This window comes from Fringilla coelebs (genome assembly GCF_963513975.1).
Source record: "Fringilla coelebs genome assembly, chromosome: 15".
Classification (NCBI taxonomy): Eukaryota; Metazoa; Chordata; class Aves; order Passeriformes; family Fringillidae; genus Fringilla; species Fringilla coelebs.
The window spans coordinates 7,964,651-7,987,105 of record NC_140041.1 but is presented as its reverse complement, the minus strand read 5'-3'; the positions used below and the strand labels follow the sequence as shown (position 1 = coordinate 7,987,105).

At 45.4% G+C, this 22,455-nt stretch overlaps 1 protein-coding gene across 1 annotated transcript; it reads right to left on the bottom strand.

The window, feature by feature from the left end:
* Window positions 1–6,782: 6,782 nt before the first annotated feature.
* SHROOM1 (shroom family member 1) lies at window positions 6,783–15,490 on the bottom strand (the record flags this gene model as incomplete). Its single annotated transcript, XM_084215580.1, is given in 8 exon segments — window positions 6,783–7,083; window positions 8,790–9,062; window positions 9,281–9,331; window positions 9,333–9,335; window positions 10,191–10,341; window positions 10,734–11,312; window positions 12,016–12,086; window positions 12,806–15,490. Coding segments are annotated over 8 exon segments (4,068 nt in total). The 3' UTR covers window positions 6,783–6,828.
* Window positions 15,491–22,455: the final 6,965 nt, after the last annotated feature.

The window sequence follows — 22,455 nt, the reverse complement described above, 5'->3', positions numbered from 1 at the left end:
CTGCATTCCCCAGGGAGTGCTGGAGGCTTGGCAGGAGACTGGTGTCACAGAGGTGCTCACAAGGCCAGGTGCTGTGGGTGGGGTAGGCTGGGCCAGGCTCTGCCAGCAAGTTTGTGCAGTGACTCAGCTCATTCCTCCTCCTTGTTGAGCTGATGAAGGCAAAGATGGTATTTAGGGAGGCTGGGATGAGCACACGAAGTGCAGTACAACTTCAGGTGCAGACAGTACTGAGAGGTATTGAGAACACACTGCTGTCATCTTACAGGTATGTCTAGTGCCTTCAGTTTGAAGTAAAACCAGTCCATCAGCCTGGCTCTGTTTTGGGTTTCAATGTCACCCTTCAAACTGTGGGAAGGGACACTGTAGAGTGATGAGTGATTATGAGAGTGTTTTCCTGCAAAAGGCTAAAGCAGGACTGTTTTATGAGTCCCTCAGCTTGGCTGATTCTCCCTAATTCTCATTTTCAAGCCTAAATGTGTCTGGCTGAAGGCAGTAGGATTTTCACCTGAATGAATGACAGTTGTGGAGTGTAGCCAGGATGTTTTCACAGGAACAGCTGAGATGGGGACTGGGTTCCCTCAGCACACTGGGGCAGGGGCTGTGCCACGGGCTGGGCATGCAGCCTTTGAATCCCTGGCCCAGCCCAGAGCTGCTCAAGGAGCCATCAAAGCTAGGAGCAGGAAAGGTAAAAACCAGTAAACCTGAGGCCCCCCTGGCTCTGCTCCTGCCCCCTGGAGAGGGCTTAGTGGTGGGGAAGGCTGGAGATGGAAGGCACAGATCAGGCACTCAGCAGCTTGGTGGTATTTTGCATTGGTATATTTGCCTTGCCTGCCCTCTCAGCATGTCTCTGTTTTCCTGCTATAAAATATAGATAATCACCTTGGTCACTTTTGCAAAGTACACAGTCAGTACTGATATGCAAATTGAAATCAAGATAATGTTTTTAGGCCTGTGGGCAGCAGTGAGCAATGTCATTCCCCCACCCTGTGAATGCGCATTCAGTGGAGCGCCTACACAAATGAAAACTAGCTCTGATTTTAGTTCAGCAGCACTAGGGATCAGGAGAGCTACTGCTTGCCTGACCCTGGCTTAGTCTGCCTGCTAAGGATAACTTGGTTTGTCTGTTCCTTGGCACATTTTGTTCTGAGGAGTATCAGCTCAAAAACCTGTTCTGAAGAGCTCTGCAAACAAACCCTAAACCACAATTCTGCACAAAGGGACAGACTTTGTCCTCCTGGATGTGGCTGTTTGAGCAGTGTGAGGCAGTGTCGTTGTGGTCAGGCTCACAGAGATTTTTGGCTGTCTCCATTCTCTTGTGAGTGCTGTACAGAGACGTGGACTAAGAAAACCCAGGAAACCCCATTCCTGCACTGCAGAGGAGTCTTAATGAGATTTCAGCTTCTTCACAAACCCACGGTCCAGTGGAAGAGTCACAGTAATTCCAAAAGACCAATGGGAGCTGCAGCCACCAGCTGGAGGTAGAGGAAGCATTTCTAGACAAGTCCCCTGATTGCCCATTGCTCATCTCTTGCTGCCTCTGTTCATGTTTCCACCATGACCTACATTCCTTGGATGTGCTTGCCTCCTGATTTGCATATTAATCTGAATAAAATAGCAGCATGGCAGTTTTTGCCCTTTCTAGTTCTTTGTACTATTGTGGGACTCCCCAAATTAAGAGGCTGTTAACAGGGACTTGGCCAGCATGTAGCATGGGCACAAACAGTGTGGTGTTTGTTTGCTGAAGGGGGAGAGCAGGGGCAGAGCAGGACAGCGCAGAGCAAAAAACTCTCAATCCTAATGAAGAATATTTCTATTCCAGTTTCAAGGTTTATTACAGTAATTTATAAGACAAAGCAAGTCATTAAGCCCATTGAGCCTTTATACTGTGTTTGTAACCTGGAACCATGCAAAATAGAACCATATTGTTAATATTAGCAGAGCTTTAGTACATCTTCTTCCTTTTCTTTGAAGAGAAAATAGAGATGTGCACAATAAAAATTATCTGGCAGCATTCAGCTTTCTTGGTAGAACTTCTGCTCTATGTTTGTCCCAGGTAGGGCGTTACTTCTGTTCATCTGACAGCGTAAGTTCTTAGCCAAACCCAAACCACCATTTCCCAAGAGGAAAATCATCCATCCCCATCCCTTGAGACCCTCCAGGCAAGAAGAGAGACTCCAGCTGAGAAGCATAGCAAGCACTGTGGAGTCACAGCTGCCACAAACAAATAACATTCATTTCCACTGAACAGAACCCAATACTAAACACACAAGTCCTTGATGGGAGGTGATGGTATTGGGGTGCCAGGCCTTCCCTGGTGTCCTCACCCACAGGCTCCTGCATGAGGCAGATGGTCACATCACTAAGATTCACCAGTATGGTGACAATAACAAGCTGCAGCAGTACAGACAGACTTTCTCACCATGATTTTTGTGTTGTATTTTCTTCTCCCATAGTAGCTTTCCCCTTTGCAACAAAGAGCTGCAGCTTCACTCCAGGCTGGGATCAGCTGCAGACCAGACCCTCTCCAAGCAGCCCCTGTGGCATCAGGTGACACTGACCCTGGGCTCAGCAGGGAGCAGCTGAGACCCAAAAAGGGGTCCTGAAGGCACCAGCCATGCCATCAGGAGCTGTCACAGGGTAGGGATCTCTGGAGAGATTGTTTCTCAAGTAGTTCCCTTTTGAGGTAGTTTGGGATGTTCTTACTCTTCCACCATGGGCTTATTAGCCCATTAGAAAGACCTCTGGGTCTTTATTCACATTTTTAGAAATGTCTCTTCTCTAAATAAAGACTATCAGTGCAGCCCAAATTGTCTCTCTGTGGATTTTTCTATGAGATGACTCAGCTTTGAGGCTCATGTGGTATTTTAGAGTCTCTGATAACCTTTAATGCCTCTCTTCATTTAGCAGTGAAATTCAAGTGCTGCTTTTTGAGAGCCTTTTGTGAACCCCAGAGGTTGCATGATTCCTACAGGCTGATTATTCTTTAATGTCTATGTGGGCTCCCTCCAGGCACAGAACATTAGTTTTGCAGTGCTGCTCTGAGTTTATTTAAAAAAATTTATTCAGATGGTTGCCATGAATTCTCATGGCAGAGAGAACATCCTTCTACTTATTAAATACAGCTCTCACAAGCACCAAATAGATTTTTTGCAGAGTACATTTGCATTAACTCCTGCAGTTCTCTGTGAAGAAAATGAGACTGGGGTTTAGAACAAAATAATGAAAATCCTTCCATTTATAGCCCCAAAGGCTGAAACAGCAGCTCCTGGTCCAGCAGTGACTGACTCCCACACATTGCAGTGGATGTTAAATTCAGTTCTAAACGAGCGACTGTGTCTGACATGTCTCAGTCGTTGCCCGGGCACTGCTGGTCCCAGCCGGGCAGGATGCACCGCTGCTGTCAGCCGGGCAGGATGCACCGCTGCTGTCAGCCGGGCGGGATGCACCGCTGCTCCCAGCCGGGCGGGATGCACCGCTGCTGTCAGCCGGGCGGGATGCACCGCTGCTGTCAGCCGGGCGGGATGCACCGCTGCTCCCAGCCGGGCGGGATGCACCGCTGCTCCCAGCCGGGCGGGATGCACCGCTGCTGTCAGCCGGGCAGGATGCACCGCTGCTGTCAGCCGGGCGGGATGCACCGCTGCTGTCAGCCGGGCGGGATGCACCGCTGCTCCCAGCCGGGCGGGATGCACCGCTGCTCCCAGCCGGGCGGGATGCACCGCTGCTCCCGGCCGGGCAGGATGCACCGCTGCTGTCAGCCGGGCAGGATGCACCGCTGCTCCCAGCCGGGCAGGATGCGCTGCCACTGGCGCTGCCCGCTCCCGCAGCGGCGCCACAGGCTCATGCTCTGCCTCGGGCAGTACCAGCCATCTTCTTATCCCAAAATCCGGCCCACCTGCTTCGCCCAGGAGCTATTGCAGAGTTTTTCCCCACGGCACTCGTGTGTGGGTGGCCAAGCGAGATGCAGAGATCGTTCCTGGAATCCCACCAGCCTCCCACGCCGGCACACCACGGGGAGATCCGGGCGCTTGCGTTTTGTCTCTTTCACCTCTTCCTGTTCCTCAGCCCCGCTGTTCTGCACTCTCCTGGCTGCAGCTGTCATTAATTCATGGAGACAGCTCCCCGCAGGGCTCCGATTACAATTCTCCATGGAGCTGGGCTCACATTGTGTTACCTGGGAAAGGGTCAGGCTGGCAGGCAGCAGCAGGAGGATCCCAGGGCTGGGCGGCGGCGGGTATATCCTGCCTGCTCTCCTGGAGGGTCAGGTACCAGGGAACTTCTTCATTCCTTGCATTTCCCCGACACACACAACCCGTCTTCGTTTACATAAGAAGTCTCCCGGCACGGGGGCGTTGCCAAGGTGCAGAAGTCTCTTGCAGCTAAGACTTTCCAGGGCTCCGGTCAGAGGTAACTCAGTCCTTGCTGCAGAGGACACAGAAGGCTGGTGAGTAATGGTATGAGCAGTAATTATACATACAAGCACTGCACGGGATTTTATTTCCATCATCCCTATGGATCTGCTTCCCCAAAAGACCTCCAGTTACTGCTATTGGGAGTTCAAGTCTTGATTTTGTCTTCTGATGGTAAAGGGTCAGAAAGGACTGTGTGGAGCAGTGTGGGGTCACAGTGCTGTAAAATGAAGATGCCCTGCGTTTCTGGCCATCTTGCCTTCTACACTGCATGACTTGAAGCGGGAAAAAGCCGCCATGTGTTGGTGTGGGGATGTAACTAGTGCTCTAAATACCAAACTTTCAGCAAAAGGCAATAGGATTCAAGAGCATGTGCTCTTGGCTTCAGCCTGTACTTTCAGAGGCCACAGCTGACTGGAGCAGAAAGGGACACTTACCATGACTGAGTGCTGGTGTGCCAGGAATGCTGCACATGGCTGAGGTCCAGATGAGCTTTCACCATTGCTCTCCTAATACATTTTTAACAAATGATCAGTATCAAAACTGAGACCCACCTGACAATCCAGACCTGCTGGTGCATTGAAAGGGGGTCTCTGTTGCCTGCAGAGAGGTTCTGATGCTGTTGCTGGGTCCATTTTTCATTTTGCTTAGAATTTACAATGGACCAAGGAGCCTATTTTTTTTTTTAAACAGAGTCAAAGTTATTTTTAATTATTGCTCTTTGAAGCATACATGTGAGTGCCAGTTGTGGAAGGGGTAGCGATTGCCTCCCCATGGCACAATGCCCTAAAAAGATAGGCTAAACAGGGCAGACCCATTTTTCCCCTTAAAAGCAAGCATTAGCTTCAATTACAAAACACCTATTTCCAATCAGCTGTTTTTCTCTCAACTAGGAATAATAAGAATAGTGCACCTTCAAGTCAGGCTTCTCGAATCATGTAAACAGCTTATTTAACATTGTTTGTATTTTATAAATTCTCCACTGACTCCATTAACATTGCTTCTGTTATTTGAAAGACCATTTTCAAAAGCAGCTTTCTGATTTATGTATCAAAAGCCTGTATTTATGGCCTTCTGAGAACCACTGTGCAGATTACTCACAGGCTCTACAGTGTCTGGCCATTTTCCCTCAGGTATTGAGACAAACACAGTACATGTGGCAGCTTGGTCACTGTGCTCCTAGAGTTCTTGTGCCAGTGACATACAATTCCAGAGAAGGTTCCTCTGGAGCAACACAGCTTCTCACAGTGGTGAGATACTTCTGTAGCCAGGACACACACCACTAGTAAAACATCCCTTGGTAAAGCCCAGCATCATGGCACAAAGAACATCTGTTTTGGCTGTGGAAGAAACCTGACTTTAATTAGTGGCTGCCTTATTCATGGTCTAGGTATGTAGTTGAGGCTGAATATTGTTCTCATTGAATTTTTGCAAACAAAACACAGTGAGATTTTAAATACAGCAACATCACTGGTTTGACCCAATGCGAACACTGGCTTAAAATTTTTTGCCAAGGGTTTTATATAAAGTCTCACTGAAACTGAGTAATCTCTTCCACTGGCTCTTCCTGGCCCAGTCTGCAGCAGAGCTTTTTTCCTCACACGTTCAGGCTTTTTGTGCATGCTGACAACTGAAAACTACCTAAAAACAACCCTCTGAAGGTGCTGCTTGAAAAATACATTCTTCAAAAGCACAGGAAGGACTTGACAAATGACTGTGTAGGAATAAGCTCAGAGTTTGTGATTCACAAAACTGTTCATTTAAACTGTCTACATCACTGATTGGCTGTTATATGTCAGTGAAGATCACCCTTTTTCTGACCTCCTCTGAGCAGCCTACCAGAATTACACAGAGCCAGGAAAGACTCATGGGTGACAACTGCCAAGAAAGGAAGTAATTATTTTCTTTCATTACAGTGTATTTTTACTGTGTCACACATATAAACAGTAGAAATGAGTGCAGGAGTTTTTCTGAAATGGTCCATAACATTTCCTATGGCTTTGTGCAATCACCAATTCAAATCTGAACACCCACATAATTTTTCATTTCAAACACTCAGCCCACCCACAAGAGGCAAATATTTGTATGGCTCTTTTATTGAGATGATGTCAATCTGGAAACAGATGGACAGACAAGAGGAAGGGGAAATACACATTCAGTTAATAGGAGCAATGAATCCTGTCAGTCATGTCCACAAGACAGTTTGTTACACACTGTGAGATGCTGCCAGCTGGCCTGTCCAAGTGGAGGGCATGTCCAGAGTGTGCCTGGAGCATCCCAGACCATCTGAACACTTGTCAGTGCTGTGGCACAAACAGGATTGGAAGAATCCACCAAACTGAGCCCTGTGATGAGACTGCCTGTGGATTTCCAGGGAAACATCACATATAACATATAAAAATGTCTGGCCTGGTGGTGGGTGTCAGATGGGGATGCTTTGCTTGAGATTTTCTAATTGTTCTTCAAAAAATTTAATCTGCTCTTCGATGTCCTTCTGTTCAATCAGCAAGGAGGTCTTGACTTGAACAAAGTGCTGATAGTCCTGGAGCTGCTGCTCTGTCAGGTATTTGGCAAGAATTCCAGAGACCACACGTTCTCTCCTGTCCAGATTCTCCTTCAGGTCCTTTGCATCTTCCCGCTGTCGAGACAAGAGCTTGTGCCGTTCATTCAGCGATTGCTAATGGAATAAAAAACAAAGCAGCACACCATGAGAACCCATCACTTCTGGCAGGCTCTGCTTCTTCATTTGAAAGCCACAGTCAATTTAATTTAATTACTTCCTCTTGTGGGCTTTGTGTTCCACTTGAGTTTTTTTCTCAATTGAATTACTCATTCTTGTGGCTTGTAAGGTAGAGACACAGTAAATGCCATCAAGGCTCACTTCTCCTATGCTGCCCTCCCGAAAAAAAGTCAATAAACTTAACATTCTGGTCCTTTGAAAGTATCCTGCAACAATCTTCATTCAATTAGAAGCTCTTTAAGGTATGTATCTTTGTGTTTTGTGTGTTGTATGTGGCCAGAGGGCCACTATCATATTAAAAAGACAGAGTGGCTTCTATTAAAAGGTCTGTGTTGATGCCAAGATGATTTTTTACCTTTTCTTTTATATGCCTTTTATATACATCCTCAATACTCTTAGCATGCACACTTGTAATTCCTAAAGTCTGATAATTTAGCATAGTCCTGGTATTCTGTTAGGGCAGGAGACCAAACACCCTGGAGGCCTCACAGCTGGAGGGGGGAAAATCCTACACTGTCTTGGGAAGCCAAGGTGCTCTCTAGAACATATCCTCTAACTAAGATTTAGCCCATCCAGGGGGGAATTCCTTGGGATGAGGGGAGACCATGCCATTCCTCCAAGCCTCTCACTGGGGCATCTTTGTTAGATATGCTAATTTGTAAGGTCTATAAATGGCATATGCCATCTATCATGTGTGTGCATTGCAGTGCATTCCACCTCAGCAAAGTGGGTCACCATAAAGATCCTTATTAAATACCAAGGTAAAAACCCTTCATCCCTTAACCATGCCTGGCTCTCAATTTTTTAAGACCACAGAAAGGCATCAGTGTGATAAAATAACTGCGATGTAGGCTGTAACTGTTCATCAAAGGCTTCTTTTAAGGAGTTGGGCCTTGCTTGCTCTACAGGATTTTTGTACCTTTCACCTTTAGCTTATTCTCATTCAGCTGTAATAATTTTCATGGCAGCCGGGGTTGCCTCAAAGTCACACCTGGAAAGAAGTGAACCAATCCAATCCAGCAGCTCTGTTGTCTCTCACTCTTGGGTTCTGAGTTGTTGGAATGGCTCCTGTGGTATTAAAAAGTCTTTTTTCCCAGCCCCATGCTCGAGAAAGAAGTTGAGATTCCTCAGCTCTGGTTTTCAAGGTTTATTTTCTCTTATCTAATACGTTCTTTTTCTGACCTGCCGAGGTCTGTCCAGCAGGTTGGGTTGAGGCACAGTGACCACCCTCAGGGTGGTGTTATCTTTTTATACTAAAAACTATGTGTACTTTATTTACAATAATTTTCCAATACCTTAGGCAGTCTGTCTCTACCCTAAACCAATCCAGAAGTGCCACCATCACAGCAGAAGATGAAGAAGAAGAAGAAGAAGGACAGGACATGCCCAGATTCCTCCATCTTGTCTCTTGAACCCCCATTCTAAAACCCCCAAATTCTACTTTTCCACCCTGTGATAAATTCACTATCATTCTGTTCAAACCCTTGTGGCTTGTAACTCTTTGTACAAAGTTGGTAATTGTTTGCATGGGTTAAAATGGAAGGCACAGGTGTCTTTGACTCCCTGCCAAGGTCTCTGAGCCCATGCCAGGGTCTCAAGTCCTCCGGGCAGTCAGAGGAATGTCCTGGGTTCAGACATCTCACCTTCTCCTCAGGCTCTGTGTTGCCATCCATCCTGCTGAGGGCATTCTGGACCCTGGCCAGGCGGCTGGACAAGCAGAGCAGGAGGCTCAGCACCTTCTCCAGGTCCCCAATGAACATCATGTAGCGCTCAAACTCCTGGGGCTTGCAGAGGTCCCTCACCAGCACCTCCAGCTCCTCACCCCACTTGGCACATTCCCTGACTTCCAGGAGAACCAGCTCCTGCTCCTCCCACAGTGCCTGCAGCCTGGATTGGAGACTGGCCATGAGTTCCAGCTGCAAAAAGAAAAATATAAAATCACAGGAACTGTTACAGCCAAAGAGAATCCGTATCAGTTATAGAGAATGGATTTTCTTTACATTGTCTTGGCCAAATTTTTGACTTTTAAAATAATTTTAAGCTACAGGAAAGAAAAAAAAAGGGAAAAAAGCAGCAGTATTTTCTAAGCTGTACTTAATTCTCAAACTCCGAAAAGCAAATTACAGGTAATCACCTTAGCTGGTGATACATTTTCTGGCTCAGAGAGCTTCCAATCAGTCAGAAGGGAACTGCAATAAAGATTACAACATGATTACACAGAGTTGTTGTTCTAAGATGTGAGCATGAAGTGCCAGCTCTGTACCAAGCTTTGGAAGAACTGATTGGAATTTCACTTATCATATGCACAGAAAAAGTCAGTTCCATGGGCAATTCAAGCAGGCCACGGTGCTTGGGTAGAAAAGTAATCAGAGGAGGCTGTTTCATAGGAAATTATATGGAAAAAGGCCTCAAGACTTGAGAGGGAGCACACCATCAGTTCTTTGGAAGTTGGACAATGCCACCAGGAGCAGAAGCAGCAGTAAGACAGCAGGTGATGTGCACAGCAGGAGGAGCCTCAGGAAGGCAGATTGTCATGCCTGAGATGGAGCATGGCCAGGGGAAAAGCCCACCTAACTGCAGAGCTACATAATCACCCTTCCAAGCTCCAAACTTCTGCCACTGTCCAGCTGTGCCCCCCATTCTCTGCATGGATGGAATTAATTGGACACTGGAATGTGCCAAAACTGCTGCCAGCTCTCAGAGTAAAGAATATTTATTATGTAGGCTGCCAGTTCTGATTTATTTTACAGATTTTGAGATTAGGTTTGAGTGTTAAACTGGGAGTTTGCTGCTGCTGCACAGGAGCTGGCTGTGCAAGGAAACCTTTGATGATGATGGATGAGAGATCTCAGTCAAATCAGGCAGGATTTAAATGCCACCACTTATGATCAATATGTCAATTTGCCAGGACTTCACCTACTGCCAAAAATTGATTCAAAGTTACCTGTGAAATGTTATAATAATATCCATATAATAATGACATGAATAAGATTATCTTTGTCATGATGGAAAAACAGTGGTTCCTGTGATGGTTATCTACATACCTTCTTAGATGTGATGTCATCTAGCTCATTTGTGCTGTCTCTGTTCCTCTTCAGGACTTGGTTTCTCATAGAGGCAGGATGTTTGCTCCTTTGCTTGGTTTCATGTTCAGATTTTGGACATTCTTCTGGTCCATCTCCATGACTTTTCTTGCTATTGGAACAGAAAATAAACACCCAAAGCAAACACACTTTTCTTCACTAACACTGAATTAATGGTTATATCCATCTTGACTTCAGGATCACTCTCCTCTCTTCTCACCACAGGAGATCTTCTAATTTTTTAGAAGATATAGAGCAAAAGATTTGCAGCCTAGGTCTGTCAGAGTCCCTTTAATAAGGAAACCACTGAACCACTTTTCTTCCATTATATACCCTTAGCCTCAGACATTTCTTGGTATGTAAATCAGAAAGCAGTGTGTTTTTCTAACTAAACAAAAATGAAACCATGTACTCAAGTTCATCTTACTACTCTCATACTAGTATGTATAGTATCTCTACATGAAAATAGACCAAAGTGCCACATAATTGGCTTTGTCTACTTACTCATTCTCCTGCACATGCTGTGCCTTTCCCCTTTTCCTGCGTGATTTATCCAGCACGGAAATGTTAACAGGAAACAAACCCTCCATCAGGTCCAGAGCAGTTTTTCTAAGAGGCTGAGGCATGAGAATGTCCACCAGAGACCTGTCTTTGGCAATGATCTCCAGAGCAAGCTCCTGGTACCGCTGGTCCTGGCAAGGCTGCAGCCTGCTGTGGGGCAGGTGTGTGTCTCCCTCCAGGGGAGCACCATCGTGGTTGCTGTGCATGGATGTTTCCTGGGCAAGGAGACCTTTGGCTGGATGTTTGTGTCCTTGGTGGGGCTGAGCTGGTGCTGTGTGCAGATGCATTCCCTGCTCTGGAGAAGTTGCAGGCTGCTGCTGCTCTGGATGCTTGAGGGCAGCATTCCCACCCAGAGACTGAGTTCTGCATTCCTCCTCCACTCCAGCACTCTCCTTGCTTCCACCTCTTGGGACAGGAATGGGGGTTTCAGGAGTCTGCTCTTTTTTATCCTGACCACACCCACGTCCAGTTATGTCATTATGTTCATGACTCTTGGGCCCATCTTTCTCAGGATCATGGAAACTGTAAGGAAGAAGACAGTTCCTTTTATTTGAGACATTCCCTCCTATAACGGATTTTTTGCAGACTGTTAAAGAGCTACGATCAAATGTTTGTGATGTTATGGTTCTGTCTGGAACTTTGTTACTTTTATGCTAACCTGCTATACTAGGAAATTTAAGAAAAAAATTATTTTTATTTTCCATAAGCCATTCAAATGTTCAGAAACCACTGGGGTATTTTTGAAAGAGTGGAAATTCTTTTACTACGGAAGAGTCAACATCACTGCCTTGCTGAGCCAGATTTCAGATGTTTATCTCCCTTGGCGCTCCTCAAACTAGCAAAGAAAATGTGGAGAGTTAAAGCACAAACTTCCTAATTAGTGATGTATAAATGGCACAGTTATTTTTTCCTTTGAAAAAGCACACCAAAATCCGCTACTGCAGCAGTCCTGATCGCACACATTCTCCGGGCCTGGGCACCTCCGAGCTCTGGAAACGCTGTTTTCTCCGGGCTCGGAGGAGGGAGCTGTGATCCCAGAGATGTGCTGGGCAGGGACAGCTGCTCGGGGGCTCCTGGCACTTCGCTTCCCGCGGAAACGATTTTAAAGGCTGACCCGAGAGCAGGGGGAATATTCCCGTAGGGACAGTGAAGGGTCCCGAGGGAGAAGGCGGAAGGTCCCAGCCCTGGGACATGGGCTGTGCCCAGCACAGCCCCGCAGCCTTACCTGGAGGGGCCGGGGCAGCTCCCACGGCGGCGGCACGGTGCTGCTGCACCTCTGGCACATCTGCACGGGTCCTGGAAGGGAAAACAGCACACTGGGGCAGCCAGCACTTCAGGCGAGGCAGCTGCTTAGTTTTACTCCCATGTTTGTTATCCTCAGAAAGGGAAGCTGATGGTAGAGCTCCAAGTAGGTTCACTGAAGTTTGTGCTTTTTCATTTGTCTTTTTCTTTTTTTGGTGGTTTTTGTTTGGTTGTTGCTGGTTTTTCTAGGGGGAAAGGTTTGGGTTTTGTTCATTTTTTTTTTTTAATCTTTGGGGGTGTTTTTATCTACCTCTTTTTAATTAATTAAATTACGCTCTTCGTAGGTAGGATCAATTTTTTTTTCCCTCAGAAAACCAAAAAACAGGTGCCAACAAAATTGTTATGCTACTGTCATAACAATTCAGAAATTCAGCATTGGTGAAAGTTTGTCAGTCTTTTCAGTCGGGAAATTTTAGTGGTACGTTTAATTATTTATTTTTGGGCCCTTTATCTTCTTTATTCTCCTCAATAATATTGACAGCTACTGTCTTTCAAATTCAGGAGCTGAAAAACGTTGGTCATTTATAAAATTCTCCCTATAATGACCTTTTTTGGGATAGTGCTCCAATGAAGTTGCTGTCATTAACAATAAAGACTGCTGGAGCACAAACAGCCTCATCCTGCATACAGCACATGTTCTCTGCAAATGCATCTTCAAGTGCCAGAGTCCCTCTTGACTTTCTTTATGCCCCCTTCAGGTACTGGTGTCTTACCTGTGTGGAAGAAGGAGTGGATTTTGGTCTCTCAGGAGCTCTCCTAGATGCAGAACCCCCTGCCTGTGGGAGGCTTTCAGCAGATGGACTCTTGCTGGTACAGCTCCCATCCCCTTGGTTGGGATCACACCTGCTGCTCTCGTTCAGTGGGGGAGCAAAAGGCAAAGGAGGAAAAACATCTGGTGATTTCTGTTCAGAGAGAAGGTGGCAGAAAACCTCGTCATTTTGCATCTTCCTGCTTCCATTTGGGTTGGAAATGTGGCCAGGAGGACCTTTGGGATTTGACAGCCTGTCCTGCAGGGCTGGTTTATGCAGTGGGAGGTGTTGTGACCCCCCTGGTCTTTGACTGATCTTTCGCTCCATGTATTTGATCAGTGCACTGTGCTGGATTTGTTTCAGCTCTGTCCTGGAGACACTTGAACTGGAAAATGCCTTTCCTCTGTTGTCCAGATCCCTTCTCCTGGATGCCACTGTACCTTGATCAGTGGTTTCATCCCTAGCTTGACTCCATGATACCTCCTTATCCATTAGGTGATTGAGCTTCTCAGGCTCAGAGTAGCACAGTTTCTTTTGTTCTTGGGTTACCCTTTTCCTTCCCCCTGCTTGACCTTTTTGTGGCCTCCTTATTTCTTCATTTCTCTTGAAACTTTCCAAGGATTCCAGATGAGAATGGGAGCAAGGAACAGGTTTGGCATCCTCACTTGCACTGGATAATGAGAAAGACCGAAGGTGTTCAACTGATGGCCTTTTAGAGGATTTCTGTCTCAGTCTGACAGGCAAACTCATCTGTAAGTCTTTTCTTTTAAAGGAGGTTTCTTTGAGAACCTTTTTCTGAGCCACTTTAAGTTTCTCTATGTAGTCATTCTGGAAACTCTCCTCTGTGAATGAGGCAGGACTCCTCAAAACGAGATCTTTGTTCTGAAGCTGGAGATCATCAGCACTACACTGATGGTGGTGGCTGCTCCTCTGAAGCTGATGGCCTTCTCTTTGTATCTCTAGACACTGTGCTGAGGCAGCATAGCTGCTGGATGGAATTTCCTTTGGTGAGCTCCTCGAGTCCTTGCTGGGGTGCAGGACATTGGTGGTTTTCCCTGCAGACAGATAGTAAAGCATGGGGGTTGCCTGCCTGGTTATTTGTTGACCAGCATGGTCCTCCTGAAGCTGTCTTGAGAGCTGTGTTTGAAATACAGGCTGCTGTTTCTGAACAGGAGGCTCCTCTTGCTCCAGACAGGTGCTGAGGTCAGCACTGCTGTTGTTACCCTGCTTTCCTTTCTGGACTTCATGTAATGACAGTGACTGAGATGTGGACTCTTCCTTTGGTCTGAAAAAAGCCATTTGGCTTGTGCCACCACAGCACTGCTTCCTCCCCTGATCCAGCTCCTCACACTGAGGGTGCTCCACTTCCACAGCATTGCAGCTGCAGGACAGTGGTGATCTCTGCACTTTGTTTTGCTGGTTTGGGACTGGCTCTCTAATATTGCTGATGATTTTTCCTTCAGAATCATAGCACTGATTTTTGTCTGCATAACTGTTCAGCTTCCTGGAAGCATTTTTATTTAGAAGAGCATTCTCCATGTATTTTAATTCCGAGCTGTCCTCAAACACATCCTGATCCATGTCTGAATGCCACTCAGCATGGAGAGGGCCCTGAGCACAGGGCAAGGACTCTTTCCTCTGGCTGGACCCTGGCAGAGTGCTTGGCAGAGCTGCTTCTCTGGCACCTGGCTTGCACACACCCCTGGGACACTGTTTGACTTCCTGTGTATCATTAACAGCACTGGGCTTGGAATGTGCTTGGTGATGGGATTTGGAGTTCATCTCTCTGGGAATTTTGTTACCATGACCTGAATTATATGCAGAAAGTATTTTAGGGACATTCACCACAGAGTCTGTCTTCAAATATTCCTGAAAGATGAATGAAGAAGGTCTCCTGAAAATGTGTGGATTGCTTCTCCTTGTAGGTTGCTGTGATGGGCTCCACTCTCCATTTTCCTCTGCCTTTAATGGCTGAACTTTGGACACCTTTGTAAAATCAGAAGAAAGGCCCTTGTTTTCCAGAGGCTTTTCCCTGGGAGGCCCTCCACCTTGCTCTGTCCCTGCATCCCAGTGCTGACTCCAGGCTCCCTCCCTGTCTGCTGGCTGCCCGCTGCCCTCAGTGTGCCCTGCAGAGCCTTTTCTCTCTCTTGGCATGTCCAAGAGCCTGTTGGTGATGTTACAGCTCTTGAGGCACGTGGGAGGGGACAGCAGAGCTGCTGCCAGGGCTGCAGGGCCCTGATTTGAAGTCCTTTGGGCAGCAGTAACTCCACAGCTCTGGGAGCTGTTGGGGATGCTCAGCTCTGGTGCCTTGGAGGGCTGGGGGGATCTGAGGGCAGAGTGGGCAGCACTGAGATGATAAATTCCTGTCACATATTCTGAGTCCATGTATGGGGCCTGCTCTGGAGGCACACAGAAGTATTCACCATGGCACAATGGTGGGGGGTGCTCGGGGGCGTTTGATCCTCCCGAGAAAGAGCTGTAAGCAGAGTCTGCCCTTCCAGGGAGGTGCAAGAGATGGTCCATGCTGCTGACTGACTTCATTGACAAAAGATGATCATTTTCAGGAGAGGCCACAGGCTCTACCAGCTTCCCAGCTCTGCCACCTTGCCTATGAGTCCATCTTTCTACCTCATTCCCAGCTGAAGTCATGTTGTAGTATTTCCAGAAATTCAAGTCTGATTAAAAGCCCCCAACCAAGCTGTTAGAAATGAACATTTTTCTCTTCAGTTACATTCCAATAATATTTAGAGGATCCTAAAAAGAAAGAGAAATGTGTGAAAAAGACTCAGTGGGAGGATTCTCCTGGTACATCTTGGAAAACCTTTCCCAGAGTCCTAGAAAAAGGTGCTTGAGACTGACAGAGCATCTTGATGGAGACATTCTGCTGTCAGCCCCAAGTCACAGATCTTAAAAGATGGCCAGATATTTATGGCTGCAGCTCAGAACTCCCCTGCAAACCCCCAAATGGACTAGGAAAAAGCACCAGCACAGAGTTCATGTGTGACAAATACAGTTTTTGCAGAGTCTGGAAAACAGCTTGTGTTTATCAGCAGCACTTGACAGTTGCTCTCTGATTGCTGTGCATGATGCCTATAGGTTTAGTTTAAATAATGGATCTCCACGAGCAGTAACCCAATGGGACAAGAGAAGACAAGCAGGAGATTCTCACACCAACAGCCTGACCCTCTCAGCCCCTCTGCCAGCTTCAAACCCCCTGACCTGCTCCCAGGCAGGAGGAACCCAAATAACAGACTGAACCTGGCACCAGAGTGGTGCTAACCAGCAACCTTGTTTAGTAATTCTCATTTAAACCAGCTCTAGAAACTGATTAGTTACTAAAAGAAAGCAAACAAACAATCTTGAAAAGCTTCATCAACAAGCTGCTCCAGAAAAAGGCCTTCTGAGGAGGCACAAACTGTGTCCAGATCCCTCCAGAATATTACATGTCTGATTTATTCATAAAGGTGGAACTCACCAGACACTAATCTGCCATTCCCAATATCATATTTCTGTGGTGGAACCTCAAAAAACTGGCAGAAAGAGAGATTTCATGGTGATGTTTCTCTTTAATAATAATAATAATAATTAAAAAATATCACATTCCTGCCTTGTTTCAAAGACAGTCCTGGTATCATTCATTTTGAGCCAAAGGAAGAGATGGATAGGAGCCAAAACACACAAGTTAATCTATAAATGAAACTTGGACTGGTGGGGCACACTATATAAATTAACTAGTTTCTGGGAAATGAAAACAGCCTAAGACCACAAAGTGGCAATTTGCCTGCTGCTTTTTTTTTCTTTTTTTTTTTTTCTGGATGTTTGCCTTGTTTTTTAGCATTTTAGTAAGAAACCAACTCAAGGATGTCTGGAGTTCTCTCCCTCTTTACAGATGATTTAAAACAAAGTTGAGAAATTTAATTGTCTGTCCATGAATAACAGGGTCACAAAGGGAATAGAAAACATCAGTGGCTGGTGATGCCATTCCCATCCTTTTCCCCATGGTGTGTTGAGGAATTTAAAGAAATAAAAACCTGAAATACCTGGTGAAAGGAAAACATTGGAGTTTTTGGAACTGCTGAGGGAAAAAAGCACTGAATGACTGCAATGACAGTGCAGATGGGGGGGTACCATGGTGTATCCCACTGCAGTTACATTTCCCAGGAGTGCCCTGGAGGTCTGGCCCATGGCAGTGACCCCTGGGAGAGCTCAGCAGGACCTGGAGGTGCTGTGGGTGCACAGGACCAAACCCCACAGGAGCCACATTCCACAAGAGATCCAGAAGACAGATTGCTCTGTCACTCTTATCTCCCTTGTTTTAATTAAATTTTTCTCCCAGTGGAACCTCTCCAAGCAGCTCTTGCTGATGGTGTTGTAAATAGATGGAGCCAAGTCCTTGTCTGGGATGTGCTGGCACAGTTCCATGGAAGCTCATGGAGCCACCCTGATTTTCAGTGAGAATTTGGCTCTAACTTTTCACAGCAGTGTCTAGAACCCAAGTAACTGTTGTGATTTAGTTCATGTCTATCAATGGAAGTGCTCTCCTGGTTTCCTATACCAGTCATTCCCTAGATCTCCTTTCCCCCATTGTTTCAAGCTCCTCATTGGATTTACAGTGAAGTTGGCAATACAGAGAATTTTTGACTTAGGATTTTATGATGATACCAGAAGTAATAGGAAATATCATTTCAGTATCTTAGAAGACTGAGACAAGAAGCTCTGACTGATACTGAAACACACTTTAGGGAAAACTTGTCTTGTTTCTTTTGAAGAGGGTATTTCCTAAACCCTGGCAGCAGAATCATTTATCTCAATGTGTTCAAAGAACTGTGTGGGAACTGCCCTCTCTTTCCCATGTAAGAGAAAATCATGAATGTCCTTAAAGCTCAGCTGGCATGAACAATGACGTTATTGCTCTCAGAGGGGAGGTGGCAGAGCTCCCTCAGGGACTGCGCTGCCTCTGGGTCTCAGACACATTCTGGCAAGGCTGGAATACAAGGTGCCATTCTAGACCCACTTGCTTGCATTGTAAACCAGTGGAAGCAAGAAGAAAAATGTTAAATTAAAGTATAACAGAACCAAAACCACTGAAAGATGTAGGGAAGTGTAGTAACAGTGTAAGAATGCAGGGAGGTATATCCACTCCATGCCCAAGGAAGAAATAAAGCCACTATCAACCTATTACGTTCCAAAGTTGTTTGCTTGTTGTTTTTTGTTGTTAAAAACAGAGGTTAATTTAACTTCCATCCACATCAACCTGTTCTGTTCCAAGGAAAGGTGATTTGCATTGCACAATCTTGAATTCTTTGCAACCAACTCAGTATGCCAAAGCCTCATGTCTGGCAAATTAACTGCATACAGAGAAAACCTAGTGACTCCAGACCACAGTCAGTGAACAACTTACCTGTCTTAGAAGGGCAAGATTTATTATAATTACACTTTGGTCTTGTTTGATCTCATTTAGAGTTTGCCAGGTGCTATAATTGATCTGTAACTCACCTGCACTGATATACAATCCTTGCCCAAACAAATCAACCCCCACCAGAAACACAAATATTCTCTCTATCTCTGATTTGTCCTCAACAACCCAGGAAAAATGGCCCTGGTATATAACAGAGTCTGCAATAATTTGTGCACTTGTGGAGCTCCCTTGAAGTGACCAGCACAATCTTTGCATCACAGAAGCAAGAATGTGAATTTTCCTTAATAAACACAAGCAAAGTTCAAACCTTCTTAGCTCTCTTGTTGTGTAATTGCCCTTTTTATACAAGTGGCTCCACGAAAATAAAGGGGAAACCCACAGCTGTTGATCTGGATCAAACTACATTGCACAAGTGCTCTCCAGAAGAGAACAAGTGAGCAAAACACAAAGCAAACACCTTGACAACCTACCAGTAATATGTCATGTCCACATTAGTGAATGACCCGTTCCTTATCACAGGGTAAACACTGGATGTAAACATTAACTGAAATTCCTCAGATTCCAGTCTGTTGCACAGGCTGCAGCACCTGACCCACCTGCTCCCCAGACCCTGAGATTTCATTGCTACCAAAAGATCACCTGAGAGACTCTTGCTTTAGCAGCTGATCCTCCTGGCTTTCCCAGGGCAGCCTGGAGAGGCCAGAATCCTGGGGAAGTCAGGTGCAGTCTCTGGCATCCCAGAAACCTTCAGCAGGTCATCAGTTGGTGATCTAGCACAGGTTCCCAGGTCTCCATCCAGGTCTTTCAGGACAGAACCCACTCCCCTGCACAACATGGATGCATTCTCTGAGATATGAGATGTCTGGAAATAAGAGCTGCTTCCTTGACCAGACTCTGAAATATCCAGAAATTCCAGACAAATGTCTGAAGTCCTCAGATTCCATCCCTTTGACATGATTGTTGAAAGGTGAGAGAAATGGAAGGGCACACCATTCAGGGAAGTGTGGCTGGCATTGCCTGTGTGCCCAGCATCTCTGAAAGTCACTATTTCTCTCTTTCTCTGCCTTTTCTTTCTAATAGATATTTTCCCTTTGTTATTATGTGTTTCTAGCCTATAATCAACAATTTTATCCCCTTGGGTTTCAACTTTGGGTTTCTAACAGGAAGGCAAACATAGCAGATGATACTGCCTTTGGCTGGCTGAAAAAACACACTTTCTGATAATCTGTATTATTTTGCTAAGATTTCTGAAGACTCTAATCCCTGTTTTTCTCATTTAGTGCTCATTTCCAGAGCTATTGTGCAGGTGGTAATGGTCACCAAGGATATTGCACATCAACACCCAAGGACAAAACCTCACATTTGGCTTCCAGGCCCCGTGGAAGGCTCACCCTGCTACTGGGAGCCAGGGAAGTCAAAGTGTCACAGAGTCCCAAAAGAGAGCCTAAGTGGGATTTGGAGGTTTATGCCTTGTGTGCACAGAAATAAATTTCACCATAGTTTGAGGAATGTTAACATTTCCAGAAAGACCCACGGATACACACTTGAGGCTTTCTGGAGCTATGAAGTGTCATGAGAAATTTAGAGAAGGATGAAAATAATAGTAATAATAATAATAAATGCATCTCAATATCCCCTTTTTTGTGTAAGGGTGTAGAGAAACCTTCCTGAACTTCCTCACCTGGCTAGGCCAGGCTCTCTAAGGAGGAAGAGATCCCTGGTGACCAGCAAAGGGGCTTTGCTGGAGCCACAGCACCAGGATGGGTCCATCCTACACCTTCCTGGTGTCACCCCCAAAGGGATGACATCCCACTGATGGACAGGAACATTTGGCATTTGCCTAAGGTGCCCTTGGGCTGATGAAAAGCTGTGGCCCAAATAAACTGCTTGTAGAGGTGAGAGCTGTGGCCCAGTCTCTGGCCAAGGAATTAATGAGGAAGATCAGGTTTGGCAATGCTTCACAGCCCTGTGAGAGACTTTTCTGAGCACCCAACAGAGTCTGACCTTTTAATTAGAGCAGTCACCCACTACATACCTCTCCATTGTCCTTGAATTCCCTGACTTTCCTTATTCAGCCTCAAAAATTTCTCATGGTTTCCATCAGCATTAGTCTCAATTCTATTAAACACCAAACACTGTTTCTTCTAACTCTGTGCTTCTCAGAAAATGATTTTGCCAGAAATCAGTTTCATCCCAAATGTTTGCATTTCTTCCTGACCACTTCCATTTCATCCCTTTTAATGTCATCATGTTTTCCTTATTTCTCTTTTAAATCCAATCAAGTTCATTTGATGCCATAAACATAGCCCCATACTGTTTTTACAGGCTTCAAAAACACTATGAAGAGAATTAAAAATTACAGACTCTAAAGTACTAAAAAACAAAAAGGAAAAAAAAATCTAATTACACAGTTGATTTTTAAACATATGTCTTTAGAATTACTCTATATATTATTAAATTAACTAATTAATATAATAGAATTTAATTAATATCTATAACAAAGATGTTTTCTCATTTCTACCATGTTGGCTGTCCATGTTGGCAAGGCTGTCCAAGAAATATCAGGGAAAAATAAAATTCTCATAGTCCCTCTGACCTGCCCCTGGCTGCAATGAACTTCCCACAGCTTAGGCAGGAAGTCAAGCTCACAAGAGAAGAAACTGGCCTTTAAACAGGGGCAATCCATTCAACATCTCCTTCCACTGACATGGTTTTAGTCCAGAATCCTATGAGTTGTAGTTGGTTAGCAATCTGTGCAAGCACACTTTAAAAACCATGTTCATTATTAATTGTCTATAATTAGAAAAACCCAAGGGCTTATTACAGGCAGCTTCACCAGGTGCCACACATCCCAAACCCAGTGTATCCCAGCACTGCCTGGATCAGAATTTGGCTTTTCAGAGCTTTATCAAAGCTCTGGGAGAGCTGACACTCACTCAGACTCACTAGTGAGGGTCAGCTGGCTGGGAAATGTCCTGAAGTCATCTTATCTTTGAAGAATTGTGGTTTTCTGGCCCCTACATATGCTGTATTCTAATATGAAACTGTTCTCAGAAACTGTAAGGATGGCTCTGTAATTGCAGTCCTAGAGCCCTTGCCAGAAGAACACGGCAGATTCCAACTTCTACATGCTGTAGTTATGTTTTCCACAGACAAACCTGCAATGAGAACAAACATTCCTGCTGCAGCTCCAATTTCAGGCAAGGATGGATCCAGAGGCACTGACTGGGGAAGGAGCAGTGTCCAGTTCACCTTAATGAAATGGGATTATATATATATAATCTATGTATATAAATATATATGTTTATATAATTTAAATTATGGCTTCAGACGGATCGAAAAGTTCATTCTCTGGTCCCTTAATGTACAAAGAAGCTTTCTGCAGAACTTTGCAAGCTTTAGACTGTGCGCTATGAACTTCATGAAGATACAGAAATGCACTCTCCTAATTACATTCCCAAAGTCATTCCCATCTAGGGAATCCCAGGTAAAATGGGACAGAGAATCCCTCCAGACCTTCCCAGAGCAGAGGGTGGCATGGCCAAGCTGGCTCACCTAGATTATCCCCGAGAACAGGAGAGCTCAGGAATCAGCTGCTGGTACCCGGAAAACTTCCCAACGCTGACCACAAGTGAGGAGGAGACTGGAGACAGGAGAGAACCAGAGAGAAAGCGAGCACAGGGGTGGAAGTGGAGCTTCATCCAACAAAACAATCTCCCTGAACCTCAGAGTGTAGCTCACAAACTTCAAATTATTCTGGATGCCAGTAGCACCCTGCCTTACCATGAAATCATTTGAGTCCCACAGCAGGGGCAGAGCTCAGGCCTCTCACCTTCTCAGCACTCCTCCTAACCACAAATTAATTTTTTTAATACCTTACTACCCTCAGGAAATCATGTAGTTTTTCCAGTCTTTCATGGCACCAGTCTAAAATATAACTGGCAAACAATATTAGCACTTCCATTTTTTTTGGTATATAAATCAAGGATTATGATGTCACACCAATTAACGTGGAATTTTAAAAAAGCCATTAGCTCTTTGTTATTTTAACATAGGAGACAGAAACTATTCCTTTCCAGAGGATGTCTGTTTTCAGTCTAATTCATCCAGATGTTAAATATAATTAAGCCTGCCTTTGGGCTGGGGCAGACAGTAATGCAATATCCAGTACTACAGAACATTCCACTGGAACAAG